Below are 25,433 nucleotides of genomic sequence, written 5' to 3' on the forward strand. Positions count from 1 at the left end.
AAATGACATAAGAACTATGAATATGAACCAGTTGGAAATGAAGAATGCAATATCTGAAATGAAGAATACACTAGAAGAAATTAAAAGTAATCTAGATGAAGCAGAAAAAAAAATCACCATTTTGGAAGACAAGGCAGGAAAAAACACCCAATCAAAGCAACAAAAAGAAAATAGACTTAAAAAGAACAAGGATGATTTAAAGGAACTTTGGGACAACATCAAACATAACAATATCCATATGACAGAGATACCAGAAGGATAAGAAAGTGAGCAAGGGATAGAAAATCAGTTAGAAGAAATAATGGCAGAAAGCTTCCCTAACCTGGTGAAAGAAAAGTCACACAAGTTCAGGAATCACAGAATTCCAGTCAAGATTAATCCAAAGAGACCCACACCAAGACATGTAATGAAAATGTCAAAGTTTAAAGATAAAGAGAGAATCTTAAAGGCAGCAAGAAAGAAACAGTTAGTTACCTACAAAGGAGTTGCGTTAAGACTGTTATCTGATTACTCAACAGAAACACTTCAGACGAGAAGGAATTGGCATAAAGTATTCAAATAATGAAAATAAAAAGGATCTACAACTGACTACTTTATTCAGTAATGCTATAATTTAAAATTGAAGACAAAATAAAGAGCTTCTCAGACCCTCCGTCACAAAAAAGGACTTAATTAACACCAAACCAGCATTGCAAAAAAAATGTTAAAGAAACTGCTTTAACTCTGCAGAGGTCACAGAGGATCTGAAAAATACAAACTATTTTCTTAAATATCATTACATATATATAATTGTACATTTACACATGACAAATGTTAAGCCACAACATTTAAGCTGTCAGTTTGGTTATAACACATATTTCATAAGAGTGTGTGACATTCAATAGTAAATTGTATCTGAGAGATACCACAAACTCTGAAGTTAGTGTTGGTGTAGTTGTTTACTTTTTTGAAAATTTGAAGTCAGTGTTGTTGTTTTGTTTTGTTTATTCATTTACCATTGAAAATGGCTGGACTAGTGAGAGAAGATGGCAGAGGAGTGAGGGGAGGCTGCACTTTCTGGATCCCGAGACCCGTCTGTAGTTTGGACTAATTGCAGACAGAACATCTCAGTGAGCAGCTGGACACTGGCAGGAGTCGAGCCTTAGCACTGCTGGATTAGAGAAAACCATCTGGGAGAGACCTGTTTGGTGAGGATAGTGGAGGAAAAGGGGACAAGACAGAGTTTCTGACTAGGTTGGCTCACCGAGCTGCAGCTGAAAGTACACAAAGACTTTTCAGTGAATACAGGCTTCCCCACAGAGGAATTGGGAGGTGAGCAGATCTCTGCCCACTGGCAGAGCCAGGAGTGGGCCAGGTGGCATCTGGCACTGAAAGACAGGAAACAGCATACTGCAGTGCATGTGAGAAAATGATATGCCTCTATATTTTTCTCTTGTGTACTGCGGAGAGGAGAGGAAAGGTTGGGGGTGATAGGACATACCTGAGGAACGCAGGTGCAGAAGTGCGCTCAACCACTGGTCCAGGAGCGCAGACAGGTTGCTGGCCATGCGTCCGGGTGCCCCTCGAATATACCCCAACAGAGATAAGATCAGTGCCCCAACGGGTGCAGGGAGAGCCCACTGAGCATGCGGAAGACTGTGCACAGACACCCGTGGCCAGCCATGGTGGGCTCCAGGCCGGAGCACAATCCACTTGTGCAAGCTCTACTCATGCCCATCCCAGCGGGTGCAGGAACACTGGGTGGCTGTGGCATGGGAACAACGGGAAGCAGCAACTCACAGACACCCACTTCCACCTGGCATGTGTCCAGGACCTGCCCCAAGGGGTGAGAGACTGACTCCCGGGGCGCGGTTGGGCAGGCCTGAGGCTAACGCACAGACGACCTGGCACACGCACAAGCAGCCCAGCTGGCTCCAACAGGCGCCAAACGAACACACTGACCACCACGGGCCCGTGGGAGTAACCCAGGAACGTGACCAACAACGCACGAAACAATACCACATGCAGGTACACACTGCTGTTGCCAGGATCAGGAACCTCTGGCCTGCTTGATTACACCAGCTGTGGATCCAGAAAAAGAAGATGACACACAAAGGCTGAACTGAGTAAAAATTTTCCTTTTGTATTTTTTTGGGTTTTTAAAAATTTTTTATTTCTATTTTAGTTTTTTTATTTGGATTTTATTTTATTGTATGTTTTTTAATTTCTTATTTTTAATTTCAATTATTACTTTCTTTAAAAATTTTTTAAACAATCTCTTTAATTTGTTTTATACCATCTCTCCTTCTCATCCTTCCTCTTTAACTTTTGTTTATTTGTATGTATGTTTTGTTCAGCCTCCCTTTCAAATGAAATAAAAAGAATATAACTAACATATAAACCTAATACCATACAATCCACTTGCTTACTATGTTCTGCATTCTTCTCTCTTTTTCTTTTATTATTAACATACAATGTAAATATTACCCACTGTCTTGCATAGCCTTGAAACTACTTGCTACTATTATTAATCTATCATCCATACCCTCAAACATCATATTTTTCCTCTTGGAAAACAAATCTTATCTATTCTTGCAATAGTATAAAAGCCCAAATATCTCTACATTTAAATTCATACTGGGTCATTTGCTGATGATAGCGCGGTAGAGGGTGGGAAATATTTTTCAGGGTGTGGGTTTCCTGCCCAAGCTATGTGTTTATGTTCTTAACAGCATCTCCACAAAAGAACTCAAGACAAAGTGGACAGAGTGACTCTCACTCAACTAGCCAGAGGGAAGATCCTACCAAAGAGCATCTGAAATATGACCAGACAGCATAAAAAAATGACATAAAGGGTAACCCAAGAACATCAGGCTCAGGAGATAAAAGAGACAGCACCACCGAAACCCCCAGATTGCCTATAAAGAATCTCATACCACAAAGGTGGGAAGTCAAAGCAGAAAAATTCAAAAAACAAAAACAAACAAGAAGAATCCAACATGGTAAGACACAGAAACAACCTCTCAATGAAAAGAAAAGAGGAATCCCCAGAAAGAGAGATAGATGGAATAGACATAGACTAAATGTCAGACATGGAATTCAAAACTATGGTGGTGAAGAAGCTCAATATACTCAACAACCTCAAAAATAACTACGACAACCTCCAAGGAAGTTACCAACTGCTCCAAGAAAATTACATGGAACTTACAGAGAACTACACCACCATAGAAAAGGACATAGAAATTATTAATGAGAATCAGGAAGAAAGGAATAATACAATCTCTGAACTGAAAAACACAATAGAATCTATCGAAAGCAGGCTAAACAAAGCAGAGGATTGGATCAATGAGTTAGAAGACAATGTAGAAAGAAATTCCAAGATTAAAAAAAATGAAAAAAAGATCGAAAAAGTATGAATAGATTTAAGGGAATTACAGGATAGCATGAGACAAAATAACATCCGGATCATTGGAATGAAAGAGGGAGAAGAAGAAGAGTGAAAAATAAAAAAGCTGATAGGAGAAGTAATAACAGAAAATTTTTCCAACCTGATGAGAGAAAAAGTTATGCAAGTTCAAGAAGCACAGAGAGTCCCAATGAATATGAACCCAAAAAGTACCACTCCAAAGCACATCTTAATTGAAAAGGCAACATTCCAAGAAAAAGAGAGAATCTTAAAAGCAGCAAGAGAAAAACAGCAAATAAAATACAAGGGAGCTCCGATAAGGCTATCAACTGATTTCTCAACAGAAACACTACAAGCCAGAAGGGAATGGTCAAAAATATTTCAAGCAATGAAAAACAAAGGCCTACAACCAAGAATACTCTACCCAGCAAGGCTCTCATTCAAAATGGAAGGTGAAATAAGGAGTTTCTCAGACAAAGAAATACTAAAAGAATACACCTCCACCAAACCAGCATTGCAAGAGATGCTAAAGGGAATGACCTAAGAAAAGAAGAATGAAAGAGGAGAGGAACAGAGGTATAAAAATAAATGAATAAATACATGTCAATAATAACCTTGAATGTAAATGAATTAAATGCTCCCATTAGAGGACATAGGGTAACAGAATGGATAAGAAAACAGGACCCACATATTTGCTGTCTACAAGAAACACCTTAAAACAAAAGATTTACGAAGACTGAAAGTAAAGGGATATAAAAAAGTATTCCAAGAAAACGGACATAAAAAAAAAAGCTGAGATAGCATTACTCATACGAGACAAAATGGATTTCAAAGCAAGGGCAATAAAAAGAGATAAAGAAGAACATTTCAAAATACATAGGGGAACAATCCATCAAGAAGATATAACACTGATAAACATATATGCACCCAACATAGGAGCACCCAAATACATAAAGAAAATACTAGAAGACCACAAAAAGGATATTAACAGCAACACACTCTTAATAGGGGACTTTAACACTCCACTATCAACAATAGACAGATTTTCGAAGCAAAGAAACACCAAGGATATAAAGCCGTTGAACAACACACTAAACCACATGAACTTAACTCATATATATAGAACTTTTCATCCCAAAGAAGCAAAATATACATTCTTTAAAAATGCACATAGGACATTTTCAAAGATAGACCACATGATAGGACACGAAACATGCCTGAACAAATTCAAGAAAATTGAAATTATATCAAGCATCTTTTCAGACCACAATGCCTTGAAACTAAAAATCAACCAGAGGGAAAAAAAATCAAAGACAACCAAACTCATGGAGAATCAATAACATGCTATTAAATAATGAACGGATTTACAATGATATCAAAGAAGAAATCAAGAAATTTCTGGAAACTAATGATAATGAAAGCACAACAACCCAAAAACTATGGGACAAGCAAAAGCAGTCCTAAGAGGGAAGTTCATAGCAATACAGGCTGATCTGAAAATGATAGAAGAATCTCAATTTAAAAATCTAACCTTAAAGATACAAGAACAACAAAAAGCCTAGGGCAAGTAGAAGGAAGGAAATCATCAAGATTAGAGCAGAATTAAATGACATAGAGACCAAACAAACAATTCAAAAGATCAACAAAACTATGAGTTGTTCTGTGAAAAAATAAAATAATTGATAAGCCTTTAGCCAGGTTCATCAAGAAAAAAACAGAGAAGACCCAAATAACAAAATCATAAATGAAAAAGGAGAAATCACCACTGATTACACAGAAATACAAACAAATGTAAGAAATTACTACAAATAACTGTATGGAAGAAATTTGACAACCTAGAAGAAATGGACAAATCTAGAAACATATAACCTTCCAAAACTGAATAAAGAAGTAGAAAGTCTCAACAGACCAATAACAAAGAAGGAAATTGAAACAGTAATCAAAAATCTCCTGGCACACAAAAGCCCTAAACCAGATGGCTTCACAGGAGAATTTTACAAAACATTTACAGAAGAACTAACTCGTATCCTCCTCAAACTATTCCAAAAAATACAAGAACAGGAAAAAATCCCAAAATCTTTCTATGAAGCCAGTATTACCCTAATCCCAAAACCAGGTCAAGACACAACAAAGAAAGAAAACTACAGACCAAAATCACTGATGAACATAGATGCTAAAATCCTCAACAAAATATTGGCAAACAGGATCCAGCAATACATCAAAAAGATCATACACCACGATCAAGTGGGATTCATCTCAGGGATGCAAGGATGGTTTAATATTTGCAAATCAATAAATATAATACATCACCTAAATAAAATGAAAGACAAAAATTATATGATCATATCAATAGATGCAGAAAACGCATTTGATAAAGTACAACATCCACTTATGATGAAAACATTCAGCAAAATGGGAATAGAGGGAGCATACCTTAACATAATTAAGGCTATATATGAGAAGCCTGAAGCCAACATCATACTCAATGGACAAAAACTGAAAGCATTCCCCCAGAAATCAGGAACTAGACAAGGTTGTCCATTCTCTCCACTCCTATTTAACATAGTGTTGGAAGTCCTAGCCACAGCAATGAGACAAGAATAAGAAATAAAAGGCATCCAGATTGGGAAAGAAGAAGTTCGGCAGCCGTCCGTCTCGAGGGACGATGGTGTAGATTCTTAAGAGTCTATCTGCACCGCCGAGAATGGCTGTGCAGTCCGACTCGGGAGTGACACGGTATCTGTCTCCTCCCGTGTTGAATCGACATCTTGCGATGACGCTGGAGTGTCCTCTCCAGTGAAGCTGAAGCTACAGAGCCTGGGCAGGGTGATATGGAGGGTCTGCTGTTGCCCATGCAGCAGACACCCCCTCTCTTCGCAGCTGAAGGGTCCAAGGGAAAGACGGAGTCAATACAGCTTGGCTTCAGGTGCGCCGCAGGAGTTGCCGGTGTTGACTACAACGTCAAACCGCCTTAGGGACTCCGGCTCCGGATTTTCTGTCGGGGTTTACTCCCTTAGCCTTTCCCCTGAAGAGGTATGCCGCAAGGCAGCAGAGGTTTTTTGGAGTCAGAGTTTTCCTTCTCTGATGTGCCCTGACTGGAAGATCAAACCAGCGACACTTAGCTCACAGGCCGACGCTCAATCCACTGAGCCAAACCAGCCAGGGTGAAAAAGTAAAGAAAAAGTAAAACTATCATTATATGCAGATGACATGATAGTATACTTACAAAACCCTATCAACTCCACTAAAAGACTACTCAATATAATAAGCGAATTTGGCAAAAGAGCAGGGTAAAAAATAAGTATACAGAAATCTAAGGCATTTCTGTACACCAACAATAAAATATCAGAGACAGAGACCAAAAAGAAAATACCATTTACTAAAGCAACAAGAAAAATAAAGTACCTAGGAATAAACTTAACCTAAGAGATAAAAGACCTGTACTCTGAAAATTATGTAACATTGAAGAAAGTAATTAGGAAGGTACAAATAAATGGAAGCGTATACCATGTTCTTTGGTGGGAAGAATAAACATGATCAAAACGGCCATATTACCCAAAGAAATTTACAGATTGAATGCAATCCCTATTAAAATACCAATGACATATTTCTCAGACCTAAACAAATACTCCAAAAATTCATATGGAACCAAAAAAGACCCCAAATAGAAGAGCAATCTTGAGACAGAAGAACATAGCAGAAGGAATTGAGATACCAGACATCAAACAATACTACAAAGCCACTGTGATTAAAACACTCTGGTACTGGCATAAGAAAAGATATATAGAGTAATGGAACAGAACAGAATCCAGAAATAAATCCGGGACTTTCCAGTCAACTAATATTTGATAGAGGAAGGAACATAAAATGAAGTGAGAAGAGCCTCTTCAACAAATGGTGCTGGGAGAACTGGACAGGGACGTGCTAAAAAATGAAACTATACCACCAAGTTACACCTCACACGAGAATAAACTCAAGATGGATCAAAGACTTAAATGTAAGCCGTGACACCATAAAAGTCCTAGAGGAAAACATAGGCAAGAAAATATCAGATATCTTACATAATAATCTCTTCATGGATACATCTCCTAAAGCAAGAGAAATAAAGGAAAAAATAAACAAATGGGACTACATCAAACTATAGAGTTTCTGCTTAGCAAAAGAACACATCAGCAAATGAAAAGGAAACCGTCCATATGGGAAAACATATTTGGCAATGATATCTCAGACAGGGGACTGATCTCCAGAAAACATAAAGAGCTTTTACTACTTAACATCAAAAAAACAGACAACCCAATTAATAAATGGGCAAAGGACCTGAACAAACACTTCTCTGAAGAGGACATACAGAAGGTCCATAGACACATGAAAAAATGGCCAACATCACTACCCATCAGAGAGATGCAAATAAAAACCACAACAAGATACCACTTTATAGCTGTCAGAATGGCCATCATCAACAAATCAACAAACAACAAGTGCTGGTGAGGATGTGGAGAAATGGGAACCCTACTGCAGTGTTGGTGGGAATGCAGACTGGTGCAGCCACTATGGAAAACAGTATGGAATTACTTCAAAGAACTAAAAATGGAACTGCCTTTTGAACCAGCAATTTCACTGCTAAGATTATACCCCAAAAACCCTAAAACCTTAATTCAAAGGAACTTATGCACCCCTGTGTTCATAGGGGCACTGTTTACAATAGCTAAGTGCTGGAAACAGCCTAAGTGCCCATCTGTAGACGAGTGGATCAAAAACCTATGGTACATTTACACAATAAAATACTATGCAGCAGAGAGAAAGAAGGAACTCCTGCCATTTGCGACAACATGGATTGAACCAGAGAGAATTATGCTTAGTGAAATAAGCCAGGCAAAGAAAGAAAAATACCATATGATATCACCTAATACAGGAAACTAAAGAACAATATAAACAAATGAACTAAATAGAATGAGGAGAAGAATAGCAGTCAATGGGGGGAGGGGGGGAGAGAAGGGGGATAAGTAAGGGAAGGGTTTAGTCAGTGAACATGTATAAATGGCTCATGGACATGGACAACGGTGAGGGGTATAATTGTTGTAGAAGTGGTGGCCTCAGTGGGTGGGGAGCAATGGGGAAGAAATGGGACAACTGTAATTGGAAAACCAAAAAATAAAATTAAAAAAAAATGGCTGGTAATCCAGGAGATGTTGTACAACTCCAGTGAATGCTACTTGAGTAGCTTATGAAAATATTTTTGCAAGTGCTGTGAAAAGTATTTATGCCTTGAGCATAGCAATATTGTTTGCAATGACTGTTACAAATATTTTGCAAAGTCAACTATCAAAAATTCTTATTAAGTAATGTTAAAATCATTTTTTATTGTATTTTTAGCAAGATCCATGTTTCTGTTATTTGATGAGAAAACTTTTATTCTATGCCTTTATATTTCTTTGTTCAATAATTTCTAGATAGTATCTGAAAATAAATTAAAAATCATGTATTTCATTATATAAATTTAATAAATGCAAATTTCAGTGTTTTTAATTTTTTTCAGCACATACTAGTAATGAATGTATCTCTTGGATACACACAACCTACACTGTAATTTTTTACTGTGACCTCTACAGGATTAGGAAAATAAGGACATAGATAAAAAGGAACACATGTATAGAGGAATAAAATGATAATGAATAAGTACTTATCAGTAATAACATTAGCCCTGGCTGGTGTGACTAAGTGGATTCGGCACTGGCCTGTGAGCCAGAGGGTCACCCGCTTGATTCTCAGTCAGGGCATATGCCTGGGTGCGGGAAGGGTCCCCAGTTGAGGACACAGGAGAGGCAACCACACACTGATATTTCTCTCCCTCTTTCCAGTCCATTTCCCTCTCTCTAAAAATAATAAATAAACATTTAAAAAATAATATTCTTAAATGTAAATGGATTAAATACTCAATCAAAAGACCTGGCGTAGCTAAATGGATAAGAAAGCATTACTCATATATGTGCTGTCTACAAGAGACCCACCTCAGAATAAAAGATTTACACTGGCTGAAAGTGAAGAGATTGAAAAAAATACAATACTTATATCTGGCAAAATAGACTTCAAAATACAGGCCACAACAAGAGTCAAAGAAGATCACTACAAGAATACTAAAGGGATCAATCCAACAAGGGTATATAACACTTGTAAACATATATGCACCTAATATAGGAGCATCTAAATATATAAAAAATATTGGTAGATTTAAAGAAAAGATCAACAGCAATACAGTCATTGTAGGGGATTTTGTAAGTATATTTTATTGACTATGCTATTTCAGTTGTCCCATTTTTTCCCCTTTGCCCCTCTCTGTCTGGCACCTCCCTTACCTCCAGCAATCTCTCTCCTTAGTTCATGTACATGAGTCATATATATGTTCTTTGGCTATGCCATTTCCTTTACTATTCTTAATGTCCCCTGTCTATTTTGAACCAACCAGTTATACTTCTAGATCCCTGTACCTTTTCCCCTATTCTCCCCCTTCACCCTCCCCACTGATAACCCTCCATCTGATCTTTATATCTATGATTCTGTTCCTGGTCTAGTTGTTTGCTTAGTTTGTTTTTGTTTTGTTTTTTAGATTCATTCATTGATAATTGTGAGTTTGTTGTCATTTAACTGTTAATAGTTTTTATCTTCTTCTTTTTCTTAAGTCCCTTTAACATTTCATATAATAAGTGCTTGGTTATGGAAGGGCAGATAAAGTACTTTCCAGAGATTGTAGGGGATTTTAACACCCCAATGTCACAAATGAATAGACCTTCCACATGAAAAATCAACAAGGAACAAGTGACCTTAAACAACACACTAGTCAAGTGGATTTCATTGATATTTACTTAACATTTTATCACAAAGCAACAGAATGCACATTCTTCTCAAGTGCACATGGATCATTCACAAAGACAGAACACATGGGAGGACACAAAAAAGTCTTTAAAATTTCAAGAAAACTTAAATCCAATGAAGTGCTTTCTTGGATCACAATGGCTTGAAACTAGGAAAAAACCTCAATAAAAACACTCAAAAACATTCAAATACATAGAGGCTAAATAACATGTTATTAAATAGTGAATGGGTCAACAATGAAATCGAGGGAAAAAATTAAAAAGTACATTGAAACAAATGAAAACATACACAAAAAAAAACCCCAAAACCTATGAAACACAGCAAAAGCGGTTCTGAGAGGGAAGTTCATAGCATTGCAGATCTACCTCAAGAAGACTGAAAAATCTCAACTAACATCTTAACCTCACACCTAAAAGAACTAAAAAACACATACACAGAGACACACACACAAACACACGCACAAAAAACAGCAAATAAAGCCCATAGTGTGTAGAAGAAAGGAACTAATCAAGATCAGAGCAGAAATAAATGACCACAAAGACTAAAAAACAATTCAAAAGATCAATGACTCCAGAAGCTGGTTCTTTGAAAAGATAAACAAAATCGACAAACCTTTAACCAGACTCATCAATAAAAAAAGAGAGAGGACCAAAATTAATAAAATCAGAAACAAAAGAGGAGAAATCACAACCAATACCACAGAAATACAAAGGATTGTAAGAAAATACCGTGAACAACTCTATGCCAAGAAATCAGACAACCTGGACAAAATGGATAAATTTATAGAAACATAAAATCTTCCAAAACTGAATCAGAAAGAGGCAGAAAACCTGAATAGACTGATAACAACTAATGATAACAACTGATAACAAAAGTCCTGGACAAGATGGTTTCACAGGTAAACTCAGAACTCTTTTCACAATGCCAGTATTATTGTAATTCCAAAACAAGATCAAGAAATAACAGAGAAAGAAAATCACTGGTCAAAATCCCAGATGAATAAAAGGATCATACCTCAACATGATAAAGGATATACACAAAAAAACTATAGCCAACATCATAGTCAATGGGCAAAAACTAAAATTTAAGATCAGGAATAAGACAAGCATTTCTACTTTCACCACTCTTATTCAAGATAGTGCTGGAAGTCCTAGCCACAACGATTAGACAAGAAAAAGAAATAAAAGGCATCCAAATTGGAAAGGAGGAAATAAACCTGTCATTATTAACAGATGACATCATACTGTACATAGAAAACTCTGTGGACTCCATCAAAAAGGTACCAGACCTAATAAATAAATTCAGCAAAGTAGCAGGATACTCAGAATTCAAATTCAATACTCATAAATCAATGGCAGTTTTATACACCAATAATGAACTATCAGAAAGAAAAACTAAGAAAGCAATCCCACTTACTATTGCAACAAAAATAATAAGGTACCTAGGAATACGTTTACCCAATGAGGTAAAAGATGTGCGCTTGGAAAACTATAGGACACTGAAGAAAGAAATTAAGGAAGATACAAATAAGAGGAAGCATATACTGTTTTCATGGATTGGAAGAATTAACATCATTAAAATGTCCATATACCCAAAGCTATCTATAGATTCAATGCAATCAACATTAAAATACCAATGGCATATTTCACAGATTTAGAACAGTGTTCCAAAAATTTCAATGGAATCAAATAAAGTCCCCAAAAGCCTCAGCAGTCTTCAGTAAAAACAGTCTCTTTGTTAAATGGTGTTCAGAGAACTGAACTGGTACTTAAAAAAAAATGAACCTAGACTATCAGCTTACACCATACACCAGAATAAACTCAAAATGAATAAAAGACTTAAATGCAAGTCATGATATCACAAAAATCCTAGATGAAAACATAAGCAGTAAGTGTCAGATAGCTCATGTAGCAATATTTTTGTTGATATATCTCCTAGGGCAAAACAAAGGAAAAAAATAAACAAATGGGACTATACCAAATTAAAAAGCTTCTGCACACCTAAAGAAATCATCATCAAAAAGAAAAGGAATGCACTACATGGAAGAACATATTTGCCAATTGTATGTCAGACAAAGATCTAATCTCCAAAATATATAAAGAAATCATAAGACTCAACACCAGGAAGATAAACAATTAAAAAATGTACAATGTACATGAATAGACATTTCTCCAAAGAGGCCATAGAGATGGCCCAATAATATCTGAGAAAATGTTCAACATCCTTAGCCATCAGAGAAATATAAATTAAAACCTCAATAAGGTACCACCTAACACCTGTCAAAATGGCTATTATTAATAAATCAACAAATAACAAGTGTGCAGAGGATGTGGAGAAAAGGGAATTCAGTGCATTGTTGGTGGGAATGCAGACTGGTGCAACCACTCTGGTAAAGGGTATAGAGTTTCCTCGAAATATTAAAAATGGAACTGCCTTTTGTCCCAGTGATTCCACTTCTTGGAATATATCCTAAGAATCCTGAAACACCATTTCAAAATAATATATGTTCCTCCCCTATATTCCTAACAGCATTATTTACAACAGTCAAGACTTTGGAACAGTGTAAATGCCCATCAGTAGATGAGTGTATAAAAAAGCTGGGGTACATGTCGTCGTCGTCGGCGGCGGCGGCGGCAGCCGTCCGTCTCGAGAGACGATGGTGTAGCTTCTTAAGAGTCTATCTGCACCGCCGAGAATGGCTGTGCAGTCCGACTCGGGAGTCACATGGTATCTGTCTCCTCCCGTGTTGAATCGACATCTTGCGATGACGCTGAAGCTACAGAGCCTGGGCAGGGTGATATGGAGGGTCTGCTGTTGCCCATGCAGCAGACCCCCCCTCTCTTCGCAGCTGAAGGATCCAAGGGAAAGACGGAGTCAATACAGCTTGGCTTCAGGTGCGCCGCAGGAGTTGCCGGTGTTGACTACAGCGTCAAACCGCCTTAGGGACTCCGGCTCCGGATTTTCTGTCGGGGTTTACTCCCTTAGCCTTTCCCCTGAAGAGGTATGCCGCAAGGCAGCGGAGGTTTTTTGGAGTCAGAGTTTTCCTTCTCTGATGTACCCTGACTGGAAGATCGAACCAGCGACACTTAGCTCGCAGGCCGACGCTCAATCCACTGAGCCAAACCAGCCAGGGACAATTGGGGTACATGTATGCAGTGGAATACTATGCAACAGTAAACAAGGAGCTCTTACCTTTTGTGACAACATGGATGAAACTGGAGACTATTATGTTAAGTGAAAAAAGCCAGTCAATGAAAGACAAATACCATATGATCTCACTTATAAGTGGAATTTAATGAATAAAATAAACTAATGAGCAAAACAGAATCAAGGGCATAGAAACATGGAACAGACTGACAGATCTCAGAGGGGAGGAGAAGGTGAGAACTAATTAAAAGAAGGTGAAGGGATTAGTCAAATAACATATATGCATGACCCAAGGACATGGACAAAGATGTCGGGACTGACTGTGGGAATGTGGGGAGGGTTGTGTTGAGGGTGGGGGGAGGGGGGAAAATTGGGACAACTATAATAGAAAAACAAAAAATAAATCAAAAATAAAAAGTAAAACAAAATAATTGTTCCTAAAATAAAAAAAATATATATATATACATATATATATACATATATATATATATATACATATTTAAAGAAAAAAGATATACTCTAACAAAATATCAGTTGTCAACCTTTGTACCTTCCTTTCCAGTTACTGAGCATATGCATAGCATGCCATTCTTAAACCAGTATCCCACTTTTCTCTGCATTCTAATTCAAAGAATCTTGGAAGACCAGGGAAAATTTCTACTTGCCAAGTGTCATTACTCACTGGCAAGGAATAAACAGACCCAATCTGTGAGAGAAGTGACAATGAAACTGAAGTTTTACTAATTTTTTTCAGCCTTCCTCTTATTGTTACTTCTACCATCTTTCCATACATTGATTGTGAAAATGGTCTAAACTCTCCTAAAAGTAGAAAATCATAGAAGTTCATATGGCCTCAGTTTACTCAAATTTGAATTATATCCTTTATTCTGTTTCTCTCATAGGAGTGAATTGACCCGGGATTGGTGTTTCTACTGAGGAGCAATGTATGGTGTGAACATCAAAGTCCATTTATTGCAAATGGTTAACACAGGCCTTTCTCTCATGATGCCTATAAAATTACCATTGTAACAAGTTTCAAAGTTATATCTTATACTCTGCATTTAGTTTCTTTCTTTCTCTGATTTTCCCCTTAGAAAGACCTACAACTCTTCAGTTTTCAATTATGCCCAATTCCCTATAGTCACAGTTTCTTATTTTCATAAATGGAGAAGCAACCAAACTAGTAGCCCAAAGCTTGGAGCCATCAATTAGTGACTCATTAGTCTGCTGATCAACAGCATCCCCTGTAGAAAGATACTATTTCCACTCTATCTGCTTGCTACTAATGTTTCATTTCATCTCAATAAACACAGAGAACCTGTGTCAGTTCCTGTGCCAGGTGCTGGAGATACAAAAATGTACCTGTCATGTTTACTACCTTTGAAGAACTTCTAGTCAAATGGAGAAACACAGTCATAATTTTACCCTCAAATTAAATTGTTCCCATCTTGTTTATTTTTGCATTTAACAAATAGTTGAGAATTTACCATATACTAAATAATGAATTAGGCATTGGTGGTACCGAGAATAACAAAACAGACTGGAGCTTTCTATGAAAATCAAGATCTATGTCTCTGGAGGTCAGTGTTTGACCAAGAAGTGCAATGACTCCAAAGAAATATTGGTGATGCTAGTTCAATGCTCAAAATGGCACCACAATTTCCTCTCCCCCTTTATGAACAAAAGACTGTCTCTATTTCCTTAAGAAAGTATTCTGGTTCTGGCCAAGATGGAGGTGTAGGTAGACACGCTTCACCTCCTTGCACAACCATAGGAAGAATTACATCTACCTCAAAACAAAAACAACCAGAACTGAAAGAAAATAAAACTGCATGGAAGTCCAACAAACAAAGATTTAAAGAATACTCATCCAGATGGGTAGAAGGAGCGGAGATGGGAATCTGGGATGAGAGGATGCAGTGTGGCAGTGGGCAGCAGTGGCAAGGCAGTTGCCACAGCCAGTTTGCAGAATAAGCAGTCACACATTATAAAAGTCTGGAGGGACACCTGGGGAAATATCCCAGCCCCAGGCCAGACCATAAAGCTAAGGGTTCCAATGCCAGGAAAATGAAGCCTCGTTGCTTCTGGCTGTGAAAAACAGTGGGGGTTGGGGTGACGGAAGAAACTGCTTGTCTCGCAGGAGAGTCCATTTAGAGGACCCCCATGGCCCTAGAATGTAGACAAATCCACCCACTCTGGGAACCATCAACAGGGTAACAGCTAGAGGGGTGCCAGTTGCATACAGGAAGCAGGTGAAGTGATTGGAAAAGGGGCAAGGGCCGAGCAAGTGTCATTGTTCCCTCTCTGACCTCTCCCCAACAGACAGCACCACAAGGTAGTGAAATGGGTCGCCCAGCACTGATGAATACCTAAGGCTCCACCCCTTTCAACATGCCAGGGTCAACAGCCCTACCTAATACACAGAGGCAAACACAGGAGGATGTCAAGTTGAGGAGGCAGAGAAGTATGGCCCAAAAGATAGAGAGGATCAAGGCTCCAGAGGGAGAATTAAGTGAGGAGAAGATAGCCAACGTAATAGACACAGAGTTCAAAACACTGGTGATGATAATGCTCAGAGAAATGATTGAGTACAGCAAATGCATAAGGGAAGAAGTGAAGGCTACACTAAGTGAAATGAAGAAAAATCCACACAAAACCAATAGTGAAGTGAAGGAAGCTAGGGTTCAAATCAATGTATTACAACATAAGGAAGAATTAAACAGTCAGCCTGTACAGAATGAAGACAGAAGAACTGGAAAAAAAAATGAAGAGAGGCTTAGGCAACTCTGAGACTATTTTAAACATACCAACATCTGAATTATAGGGGTGTCAGATGAGAAGAGGAAGAGCAAGGAATTGAAAACTCATTTGAAAAAATAATTAAGGAAAACTTCCCTAATTTGGTGAAGGAAATAGACATGCAAGTCCAGAAAGCACAAAGTATACTAAATAAGTGGGACACAAAGAGGACCACACCATAATTAAATGCTAAAGGTTAAAGATAAAGAGAGAATCTTAAAAGCAGCAAGAGGAAATAAGAGAGTTACCTACAAAGGAGTTCCCATAAGACTGTCAGCTGATTTCTCAAAAGAAATTTTGCAGGCTAGAAGAAATTGACAAGATGTATTCAAAGTGATGAAAAGCAAGGACTTAAAACTAAGATTACTGTATCCAGCAAAGCTATCATTTAGAATGGAAGCCATTATTATATGAAATGTTAAGGGGACATATTTAAGAAAAAGAAGATCAAAACTATGAACAGTAAAATCACAAAAAACTCACAACTATCAACAAATGAATCTAAAAAACAAAAACAAACTAAGCAAACAACTAGGACAGGAACAGAACAGTAGATATGGAGATCATATGGAGGGTTATCAGTGGGGAGGAGGAAAGGGAGAACAGGAGAAAAAGGTGCAGGGATCAAGAAGCATAACTGGTAGGTAGAAAATAGAAGGGGATGTTAAGAATAGTAAAGTAAACGGGGAAGTCAAAGAACTTATATGAATGACCATGGACATGAACTAAGGGGGGGAGAATTTCTGGAGAGAAGGGAGGTACTGAGCAGACGGGGGGAATGGGGTAAAATGGGTCAACTGTAATAGCATAATCAATAAAATATACTTGAAAATAGTTTTGTCAAAAAAAGAAAATATTCTGTACCAAAACTTTCTGTTTGGATGGAAGTAAGTCAAAAAGACTCAGCCAAATAGTATTTTCATCTACTTTTCCAAGTACTCTGTGATCTCAGAGGAGCCTAGTTTCATGCTTCAACTAATTTCTAAAGCCTGATGCTTCAACAAAAATTATCCCTGACCCTGAGTCAATTGTCCAATCCACCAAGTAGTACATGAAGATTTTTTTTTAATATCAGAAATATGTTTCCCAGTGATCATAGCTATTTTGCCTTGTGACAGGATTGAAGTGCAGCTAAAAATAACCTGAAATTTATTTGACCAAAGTATTCCCTTCTTATTAAGAAGATCCATTCTATTGCTTCTGCTTAATCATGAGGAAGAAAAACAACTAAGCAAGTGGAACAGAAAACTTCAAAAGAGGTAGAAAGTCTGGATTGTTTGAAATGCCTCCAGGCCTCTGAACACCCATGTGTGCCTGCTTGCGTGGGGGAAGGAGCAAGGAGAGGAGCTGGTTTGGGCAAGAACTGTGTGTGTGTGTTTGTAGTATGTATTAGGTATATATTTGTACATGTGTGTCTATGGAGTGCCTAGGATAATATGTGGGCTGTTATTCTCTGTGTTTTTTTGTACATGCATGTACCTTTTTCTGCATGTATTTGTGGATGTTGGTGCATGAGTGAGAGTGAGTGAGTGTGTGAGTGTGTGTGTGTATGTGTGTGTTCAAAGAGTAGCTTTGGTCACTTTCTTGTAAAAATTCTAATCCATCTCTGGTGAATCTGGTTATACTCAATAGCCCATGAGCTCTCTGGATATAGGGGTCCCTAGAACTCTTTAATGCAGATTTTGGCTTTTAAGGAGTACTTGTTGAATTAACAACTGGCAACAGTTTTAATGCATACTTGGATCTGAAACTGTGGGAGTAGTAAACAGGTTGAAAAGGGGAAAGATATACATAAAGTGTTTCCTGCTTACCCTATGAAAGACCCATCTCCTCTGTTCTTGTATGTCAAACAGGCCCCTCACTGAGTTCTCTCTATGTGTCAAATATTCTTTTAAGTGCCAGGGAAACCATGAAGACTTGGCACTTTCCCTTAAGGAGTGTACAGGGAGTCTACTATATGTGTGTTCCCTTCTCTTTATTCCATGCTTGAAAAATGAAGTTCAGACTGTTACCTTCACCCTCTCTGGCCTCACAACCACTCATGACTCCCTCTCCTGAGAACTAGCCTGCTTCTCCAAGTGACTCCTATTCCTTGTCTGACTGAAGGAAGAGTCATGTAAAATCAATGTGCCTAAACCAATTTTCATCCTCTAGTCTTTTGCCCCTTGTAGTCCATCTGTTCAGTGTGCCAGGTTAATCATTCAAATACAAAATATATTTTTACTGAACTACTCAAATCCACTGAATGGTTCTGTATTACCTACAGGGCAAACTTTATCATGTCCCTACACAACCATTTGTATTTACTCCACATGATTAAAGAAGCCTTGTCCCTTGCTAAGTAGTAGTATCACTGATGATAAAGATACAGAGAAAAATCTAAGTGATGAACATGGACATTTCATATTTTAAAATACATATTTTTCTGTTTTCAAAATTTTCATTTTCAACACAAAGTCACTCATTCAACAAAAATTTATAGCATCTGGTAACTGCCAGGCATACTAAAAACATAAAATCTTTTTTGTTTCTTTACATAATAATTATTCAATCAAATATCTGATACTTTGTAAGTACGTATTAATCAAGTGGCCCATTAAGATGGGGGTCTCCTGTCTCAACTCTCCTCTGCATTTTTTGCTTTGGCAGCAATGAAGAATTATAGAAGAAAAATCCTTGCAAATTATTCATGAGTCATCACCTTTCTAGCTCAACTGTGCTCTCCTCTACCCCTTGAATCTGCTCCAAAACTCTCCCACTGCTTATATCTGTAGAATGATCAGTTTCCAGAAGTGGCTTTTAGTCTTCCTCCACTTTTCATCACTCTGGTCAGTCCATGTCCCTAGTGAATGTCCCCAGGGCCTGTTGAAAGGAACGGACTTAGATATTAGATAACACAACTGGCTGCTTTACTGGGAGTCCCCACCAAAATGCTTTCTTCACATGACCTAGCAGTACTAATACATGTGTGGTAATCACAAAATGTGAAGAGAGAGGTCAGGGAAAGTTTAATTGAGGATAGGGAGTTAAGTTGATTTTGAAAGGTGTGTTGGGAAAAAAGGGAACTGGTGTTCCTGATAAGGGTCTATGCTTTTATGTAAATAGGTAGGGAGAGCAGGGCAAGAGATCAATTTTGCTAAATGTAGGAGAGTGGGGGTAGGGAATTTATCTGAGACAAAATTTTCCATAAAACATAGCTATAAGGCTTTGCCATAGGGGAGAAAACATTTTATTCTATGTGTTGTATCATTTTCCACTTTTACTTTACCAGGAACTATACTTACCATGTCAGTGTCTGACACGGGGCCAAAACTGGTCACGTAGATATCAGTCTTCACTTCAGTCACTGCATCTGGGAAAACGAAAGTAGAAAAGCAGAGTGTCATAAAAACCTGTTGCCTTAGCTCTAAGAGAGACCAGTGCAGTATTCTGAATGACAGCCAGCTTGTTACTTCTGAGAAAGGATATTTGGCACAGTCAGAAGTAAACCCCTGAAAAAAGTCTCACCTCTACTATTTCTTCGTGAAGAACATGCTAGGTACAAGTACGAAGTCCATCACTTTAGGTATCATTGAGAATGACAGCAGAATCCCAAAGGTTAGGGAGAGCCCTTAGAGATCTTTGGCATTCACATGCAGTGGGCTTCTACACTGGGATTACCCTTACCTGCAGTAGATTACAAATATTCTAATATTCAACTCTCCTCTACCTCCAGGAAGATAGGATGATTGCACTCCCTTTCACCTACCCACTTACAGAAGAGAGGGGCCATGTGATTGGTTTTGCTTATGGGAGGAAGTAATATGTGTTCCTCTATGACTGGAACAATAATGTCCCATACAAGCCCATCCCTGCCATAGTCATCATGGAAACATGTTGATGTAGAGCTACCATAAGGCTGAAACAGCCTGGACATGGAGAATAACTGCCCTAAAGAGTTGCCTGGATCTACAACAGACTGCATGAATGAAAAATACATTTGTGTTGGGTTAGTGACAGGTTTGGAGATGACTGATACCACCTGATACACTCTCTTTGCATTTATTTTTCTCTCTTGTAACTATCTGCTTACATGTCTGCCTACCTAACTCAAGAATCCCTGAAGGGCAGTTTCCTTGTTTTGTTATTTCTGTATCCTCAATACATATAAAAAGAACCTGTTACTCAGATAGTGATGACTGAGAAATTTGGTATGAATGGATGAATCTCATCACATATTTGCCAAGGTGGAAAATAATACCCAAAAAAGTAAAGTTATTCCACTATTAAGTTTCTCTTTTCTTGCTTGTGTCAGCTTCGTTTACCCCTTTGCAGCCAAGACTAGCACATGTACTCCAGCATACCTCAAACAGAGCATAGGAAAGCCTACTCCACCCTAACAAGCTCGTTCCAGCCTATCAAAAACCTCATCATTACAGTAAATTTCAAACAAGTCCCACTCCAGTGCACCACACCTGATTGCAATAAGCTTACCAGTAGCACAGCTAACACCAACAAAGCTGACAGAAAACTTGATGTATGTATACATATATATAATGAGACTCATCAATACAGTCTATAGCACTATTTCTTTTCCCTCGTGGAGAAGTGAAATATATTCCATCTGTAGCATATTTACTATATTCATCCAGTCCTGGGTGCTTTCCCAGATGTACTTTATTTTTTTGTTTTCTTTAAAAAAATTTTTTATTGTTGTTCAACTACAGTTGTCCCATTTTTCTCTCCTGCCCCACCCACCCCCATTCCCAGATGTACTTTAGATCTGCATGTCTTCCCAGTTTCCAGAACCACTGCTTAGGCTTAATACACTCACTCCCTACTCGAATGCTGAGTTTACTAAAGGCCACTGCATGCATTCATGAACATTTTATTTTCAGAAGAGATTATGAGCATCATTTAATTATAACATTATAGTCAATTCACCAAAACATATAATTTACCCCTAAGCTTAACCAGCAAATGATATGCCTCTGAAAAAAAGAGCTGTGCCTCAAATAGGTTCGCATCTAGAACACAGGCATCCCTCAGAGCCATTAATGTTCTTAAAGAAGAGACAACACTTCAGAACCCAGAGCTTGCATCCTAAAGACTTGGCCCATTCAGATAAAATGCCAGGTTCATCAGCAGGAGACGTGTAGGGGCACCAAATATTCCCTGTAAAGAGTTTCAAAGGTCTGATAAATATGTAAATAGGTAGGGGCTTCAGATGTTCTTTGTAAAAAGTAGCAAAAACTTTCTAAAAAGCCTTGAAGAGAGGAATGTAGGAAGGAGTGTAGCAATTGGTGATTTACAGGCTAAAAGGACCTCAGCCTCTAGCACCTTCCATTTACTTGTGTCTGGTTTATAACATTTGTGAAGGCTGTGCTTTGCAGAATGTCTAGCCCTTTGAAGATAGATTGCTTTGCAAGGAGTTCGTCCCTGGCTGATGAGCTATGCTGTCACCAGAGATAACCTTATAGCCTTTTGAATATCTGTTTCTGTTACTGCCAAGACATTCCTGCAGTCCTGCCCAGTCCCCTCTTCCTAAGGCTGTTTCCCACCAAAGAAGAAACAAAGGGGGTCTCATCAGATTAAAAACTCAGCGTTTTAGACTCCATTGGAGGCTGGAGCATGTTAGAGACCAGCTCAGGGTCTGCCCAACTCCTGGCCATTATTAAAATCCTTTGCTCACTTTATACACCGTTTCAGAGTGTTCAATCTTGCCTATGTAGCCATAACAGAAGCACTGCCCTTCCTCCAAGTACATAAAACAAAATTCATTAATTTATGGGAGAGACCACAATTAGATTTGAATCCAATATTCCAGGCAGGACATAGTTAGACACAGGACAACTATCTTAAACCAATATAATCACAAAATTATAAGGTAGTTATGCGGCCTAAAAACTGAGAACCCAGACTATAGGGAAAAGGGGGAGAAGAGAGATAATTGTGGCAAAGTTAGGTGGCAGGAGACTGTTTTCATTTCAAGGGGAGAGTAGATTCACCAGAGAAAAAAAGGGAAGTGGCTAAAATAAAAGAGCCTTGGAGTGGAATGGGAAGGCTTGGGTTCTGGATTTCTGCCCCCTGGATTGCTGAATGCATTAAACAAGACGGTTTATTTTTGGTTGCTCTTTTGTACAACAAGGGTTTGGGATCAGCCAAATGCTTAGTTTTCACTCTTCTAACTAGGAACTCTTCTGACTGTAGCACCAAGCAAAAAGAATCTGACAAAAGGTGTCCGATGGTAACAAGAGACAAGGTTTCTCTGCTGCCTGAGGAAGGTGAGAGGTTTTGTGCAAATCTGATGTTCCTCCTCTCTCAACTGTTCACTTTCATTTAAAAGGCATCCATTGATTGCTAAGAAATAAATTGTGGGAAGAGTCTGCTTTCCCAAATTACGGCTTACCTAAGCTGCAGAACTTTCTCTAACTTTACTGAAGGAAAATAGAGTTGGAAAGTTTTGTGTAGTACACTGAACACTAAATTCCTTCTTATCCTTTCTCCTGTCCCATTTGGAAGTAATCTGACAGGTAAGAGAATTAGAGGAAGTGGTGTAAAATGAAGGGGAGTGAGAAAAAATAAGCAGGAAAGAAAGGAATAGGAGAGAAATAATTAGAAGAGGAATGGAGGAAAAAGCAGGAAAGGATGAACAGGAATAAGTAAAGCAATATGACACTGGAAAAGAGAGTGAGAAGAGAAAATAAAACTAACTAAACAGAAAGAGAGCAAGAGCCGAGCGAGAGAGAGAGTTGCTAAGAGAAAAAAAGAGGTAATGCTGTTTTCACCAAAGGAGCCAGAAATCTCTCATGTAGTAGGATGTGGAGACAGGAATTATTACTTATATCCTAGCAGCACTAATAAGTGAGGGTTCTGAGTTTATCTTACTATCCTTAAATCTCTGGCCCTCTGCTCTAAGGCCAAGTAAGCACAGGGATATTTGAGAGTGCTCCAGTGATTTATACAGGGACCACCAAGCCTCGATGGCTAAATCCCATTTTTGAACTAGGAAATCCAGCTGCCTTGAATCAGGGTATATGACAACATTAGAGAGGTACTCTGCAAAAGTACATGGTACAGTGGTTAAAAGCATGACTAACTGTGTTTGAGTTAGGTTCTATCATTTATTTTTCATGTGTCTTTTATCACTTTTCTGTGCTTGTTTGTTCATCTGGAAAATTGGGATGATAGCACCTACCTCAGAATTGTTCAGAGGAATTTAAAAAGATGATATGTAGGCCAGTAGTTAGAACAGATCCAGTGTTCAGTATATATTAACTGCTGCTCCTGCTGCTGCTGCTGCTGCTGCTGCTAAATACTATTCCGGAGGTGAGACAACATGAGCCACTGATAAGTTCAGGTGGACAGAACTCGCCAAGGAGTTTAAGGTCTTAGGTTCCAGAAATAGGAGTATCCACCCACCACTACAGCCCCTCGGTGTGAAGGAATGATTAGGATTTTATTTCATTTAACTAAATGAAAAAATAAGTAAATTAGACTAAAACTGGTAATGGCTATAATTTGTAGTCTAGCCCTTTTTTACAACCTTCTTAATAGAGACAAATGTAAAATAAATTAATAGGCAGATAAGAGGATTTCCCCCTTGTTTTAACAAGTGTTTTCAGATGCTCCTTGGCTCTTTCTTTGTTTGCTTTGCAGACCCAATTTCCCTCCAATGTCACCCTCTGAAACCAAAGGTAAATGAAAGTATAATTTCCTTTTATAAATATACTATGGCTTTGGAAGTGCTTGAGAGTTACTATATCTAAATGAACACACACCTCCTTAGCCCTGTGATAAGTAGAAAAAGGACAAAGTGCCTCTCAAACTTAGAGTAGAAAATGACTAAGCACCCCTCCTGAGCTAGCTGTCACCTGCCCCAAGAGTTTTATTTCCCAGATGGAACTGAAGTTGGGCAACCATGAAACAAATATGGCCTGTAGTTAGGCAACCGTGAAACAAATATGGCCTGCAGGACCTGAGGTACACCTGTGCTAAAACAGAGTATCCATCATTGGCCATATACCTGGTCACAAAGTTCCCTATTGTCAGAGGCATCTGAGGTATAGCTACCAGAACCCTGCTGAGACCTAGTTTCTTCCTGCTTGAGCATTTCCCAAGAGCAAGGGCCATAGATCTCCTGGACTTTCTGTTCCCACAGTAACCATCCCTAACCAGAGGGCATTGTTATAGAACTGATCATCATGGTGATTCAGTAGAATGAATCAGTTTTAGACACCTCGTGCTTAGAATGTAATTATGGACTACTCAGCCAATGAAGAAACAGGGAAGGGCACCCTGCATTAGAGCTTAAATACCCCTGTCTGTCCTGACAACGGTGTGCCAGCTTCTGGCAGCACACCCATTTCTGCAGACTCATGAATAAATGCTTTGCTTTTCTGCTGAAGTCCTGTGTCCCAGTGTCTTATTGTGAGTGTTTCTCACAGCCCTAAGTGGATCTCTTATTAGTGGGGCACTCATCAACCAGTCTCTATGTCATTTCTGCTTGCTTTTGATATGAAAAACTAAAGATAAGCCAATAAGTAATTGCCGTTTATATTAAATATGTTGCTCATAACAAACCATAATTTTTAGCTTAACTTCAAATACATCCTCCAAGAAACTGAATTTTCTCCTTTGAGCAGAAACCAGAAACCAGAGTAGGTTCCCCAGCTGTAGTGGTTCAACCCCAGCATATACACAAACACTGGTCTTACTTAGCACTGCCCTTTGGATCCACATAACCAAGTCAGCTTCTTGTTTTTTGGAGTTTTCGTTTGTGTGTTTGTTTGTGTTTGTTTGTTTGTTTTTTGAGATTTAAATACCTTCAGAAATCAAAACAAAGTGATTATGGTATCCCTTAGTCTGTTTCTCTTGTTCATTTTCAGGCTAAAATCCTGACTTCCTTTGACTAAGTCTTCCCTCTTTTGACATGGTATTAAGCACCCTCACTATCCCACATTCACTTTCCTCTACTCAGGTCTGAATTTTTACTGTCATTCCTGAAATATGTTTTGTAGAAAGGTTTGTTACAATTCCATTAGAGACAAGGTCCTAAGATGAGTATGTGAACAAAAGCCAACTGTACCACTTTGTCTCATAGACCATGATGAACTTTTCAGTCCTTCCCAATGACAGTCTTCTTAAGAATAGTGAGACTTTCCCTGGCTGGTGCAGCTCAGTGGATTGAGTGCTGGCCTGCAAACCAATGGGTGGCTGGTTGAATTCCCAGTCAGGGCACATATCTGGGTTG

At 38.4% G+C, this 25,433-nt stretch overlaps 1 protein-coding gene across 1 annotated transcript in view; it reads right to left on the bottom strand.

Moving 5' to 3' along the window:
• GABRA3 (gamma-aminobutyric acid type A receptor subunit alpha3) overlaps window positions 1-25,433 on the bottom strand; it is a 548,803-nt gene that overhangs the window by 223,431 nt on the left and 299,939 nt on the right. The window contains exon 4 of the mRNA XM_090264708.1: window positions 19,486-19,553. Within this exon, the coding sequence (XP_090120834.1) occupies window positions 19,486-19,553 (68 nt within the window). The remainder of the gene's footprint in view (window positions 1-19,485; window positions 19,554-25,433) is intronic.

The sequence above is a fragment of the Furipterus horrens genome, unplaced genomic scaffold, assembly GCF_987537825.1.
Source record: "Furipterus horrens unplaced genomic scaffold, mFurHor1.1.pri manual_scaffold_17, whole genome shotgun sequence".
Classification (NCBI taxonomy): Eukaryota; Metazoa; Chordata; class Mammalia; order Chiroptera; family Furipteridae; genus Furipterus; species Furipterus horrens.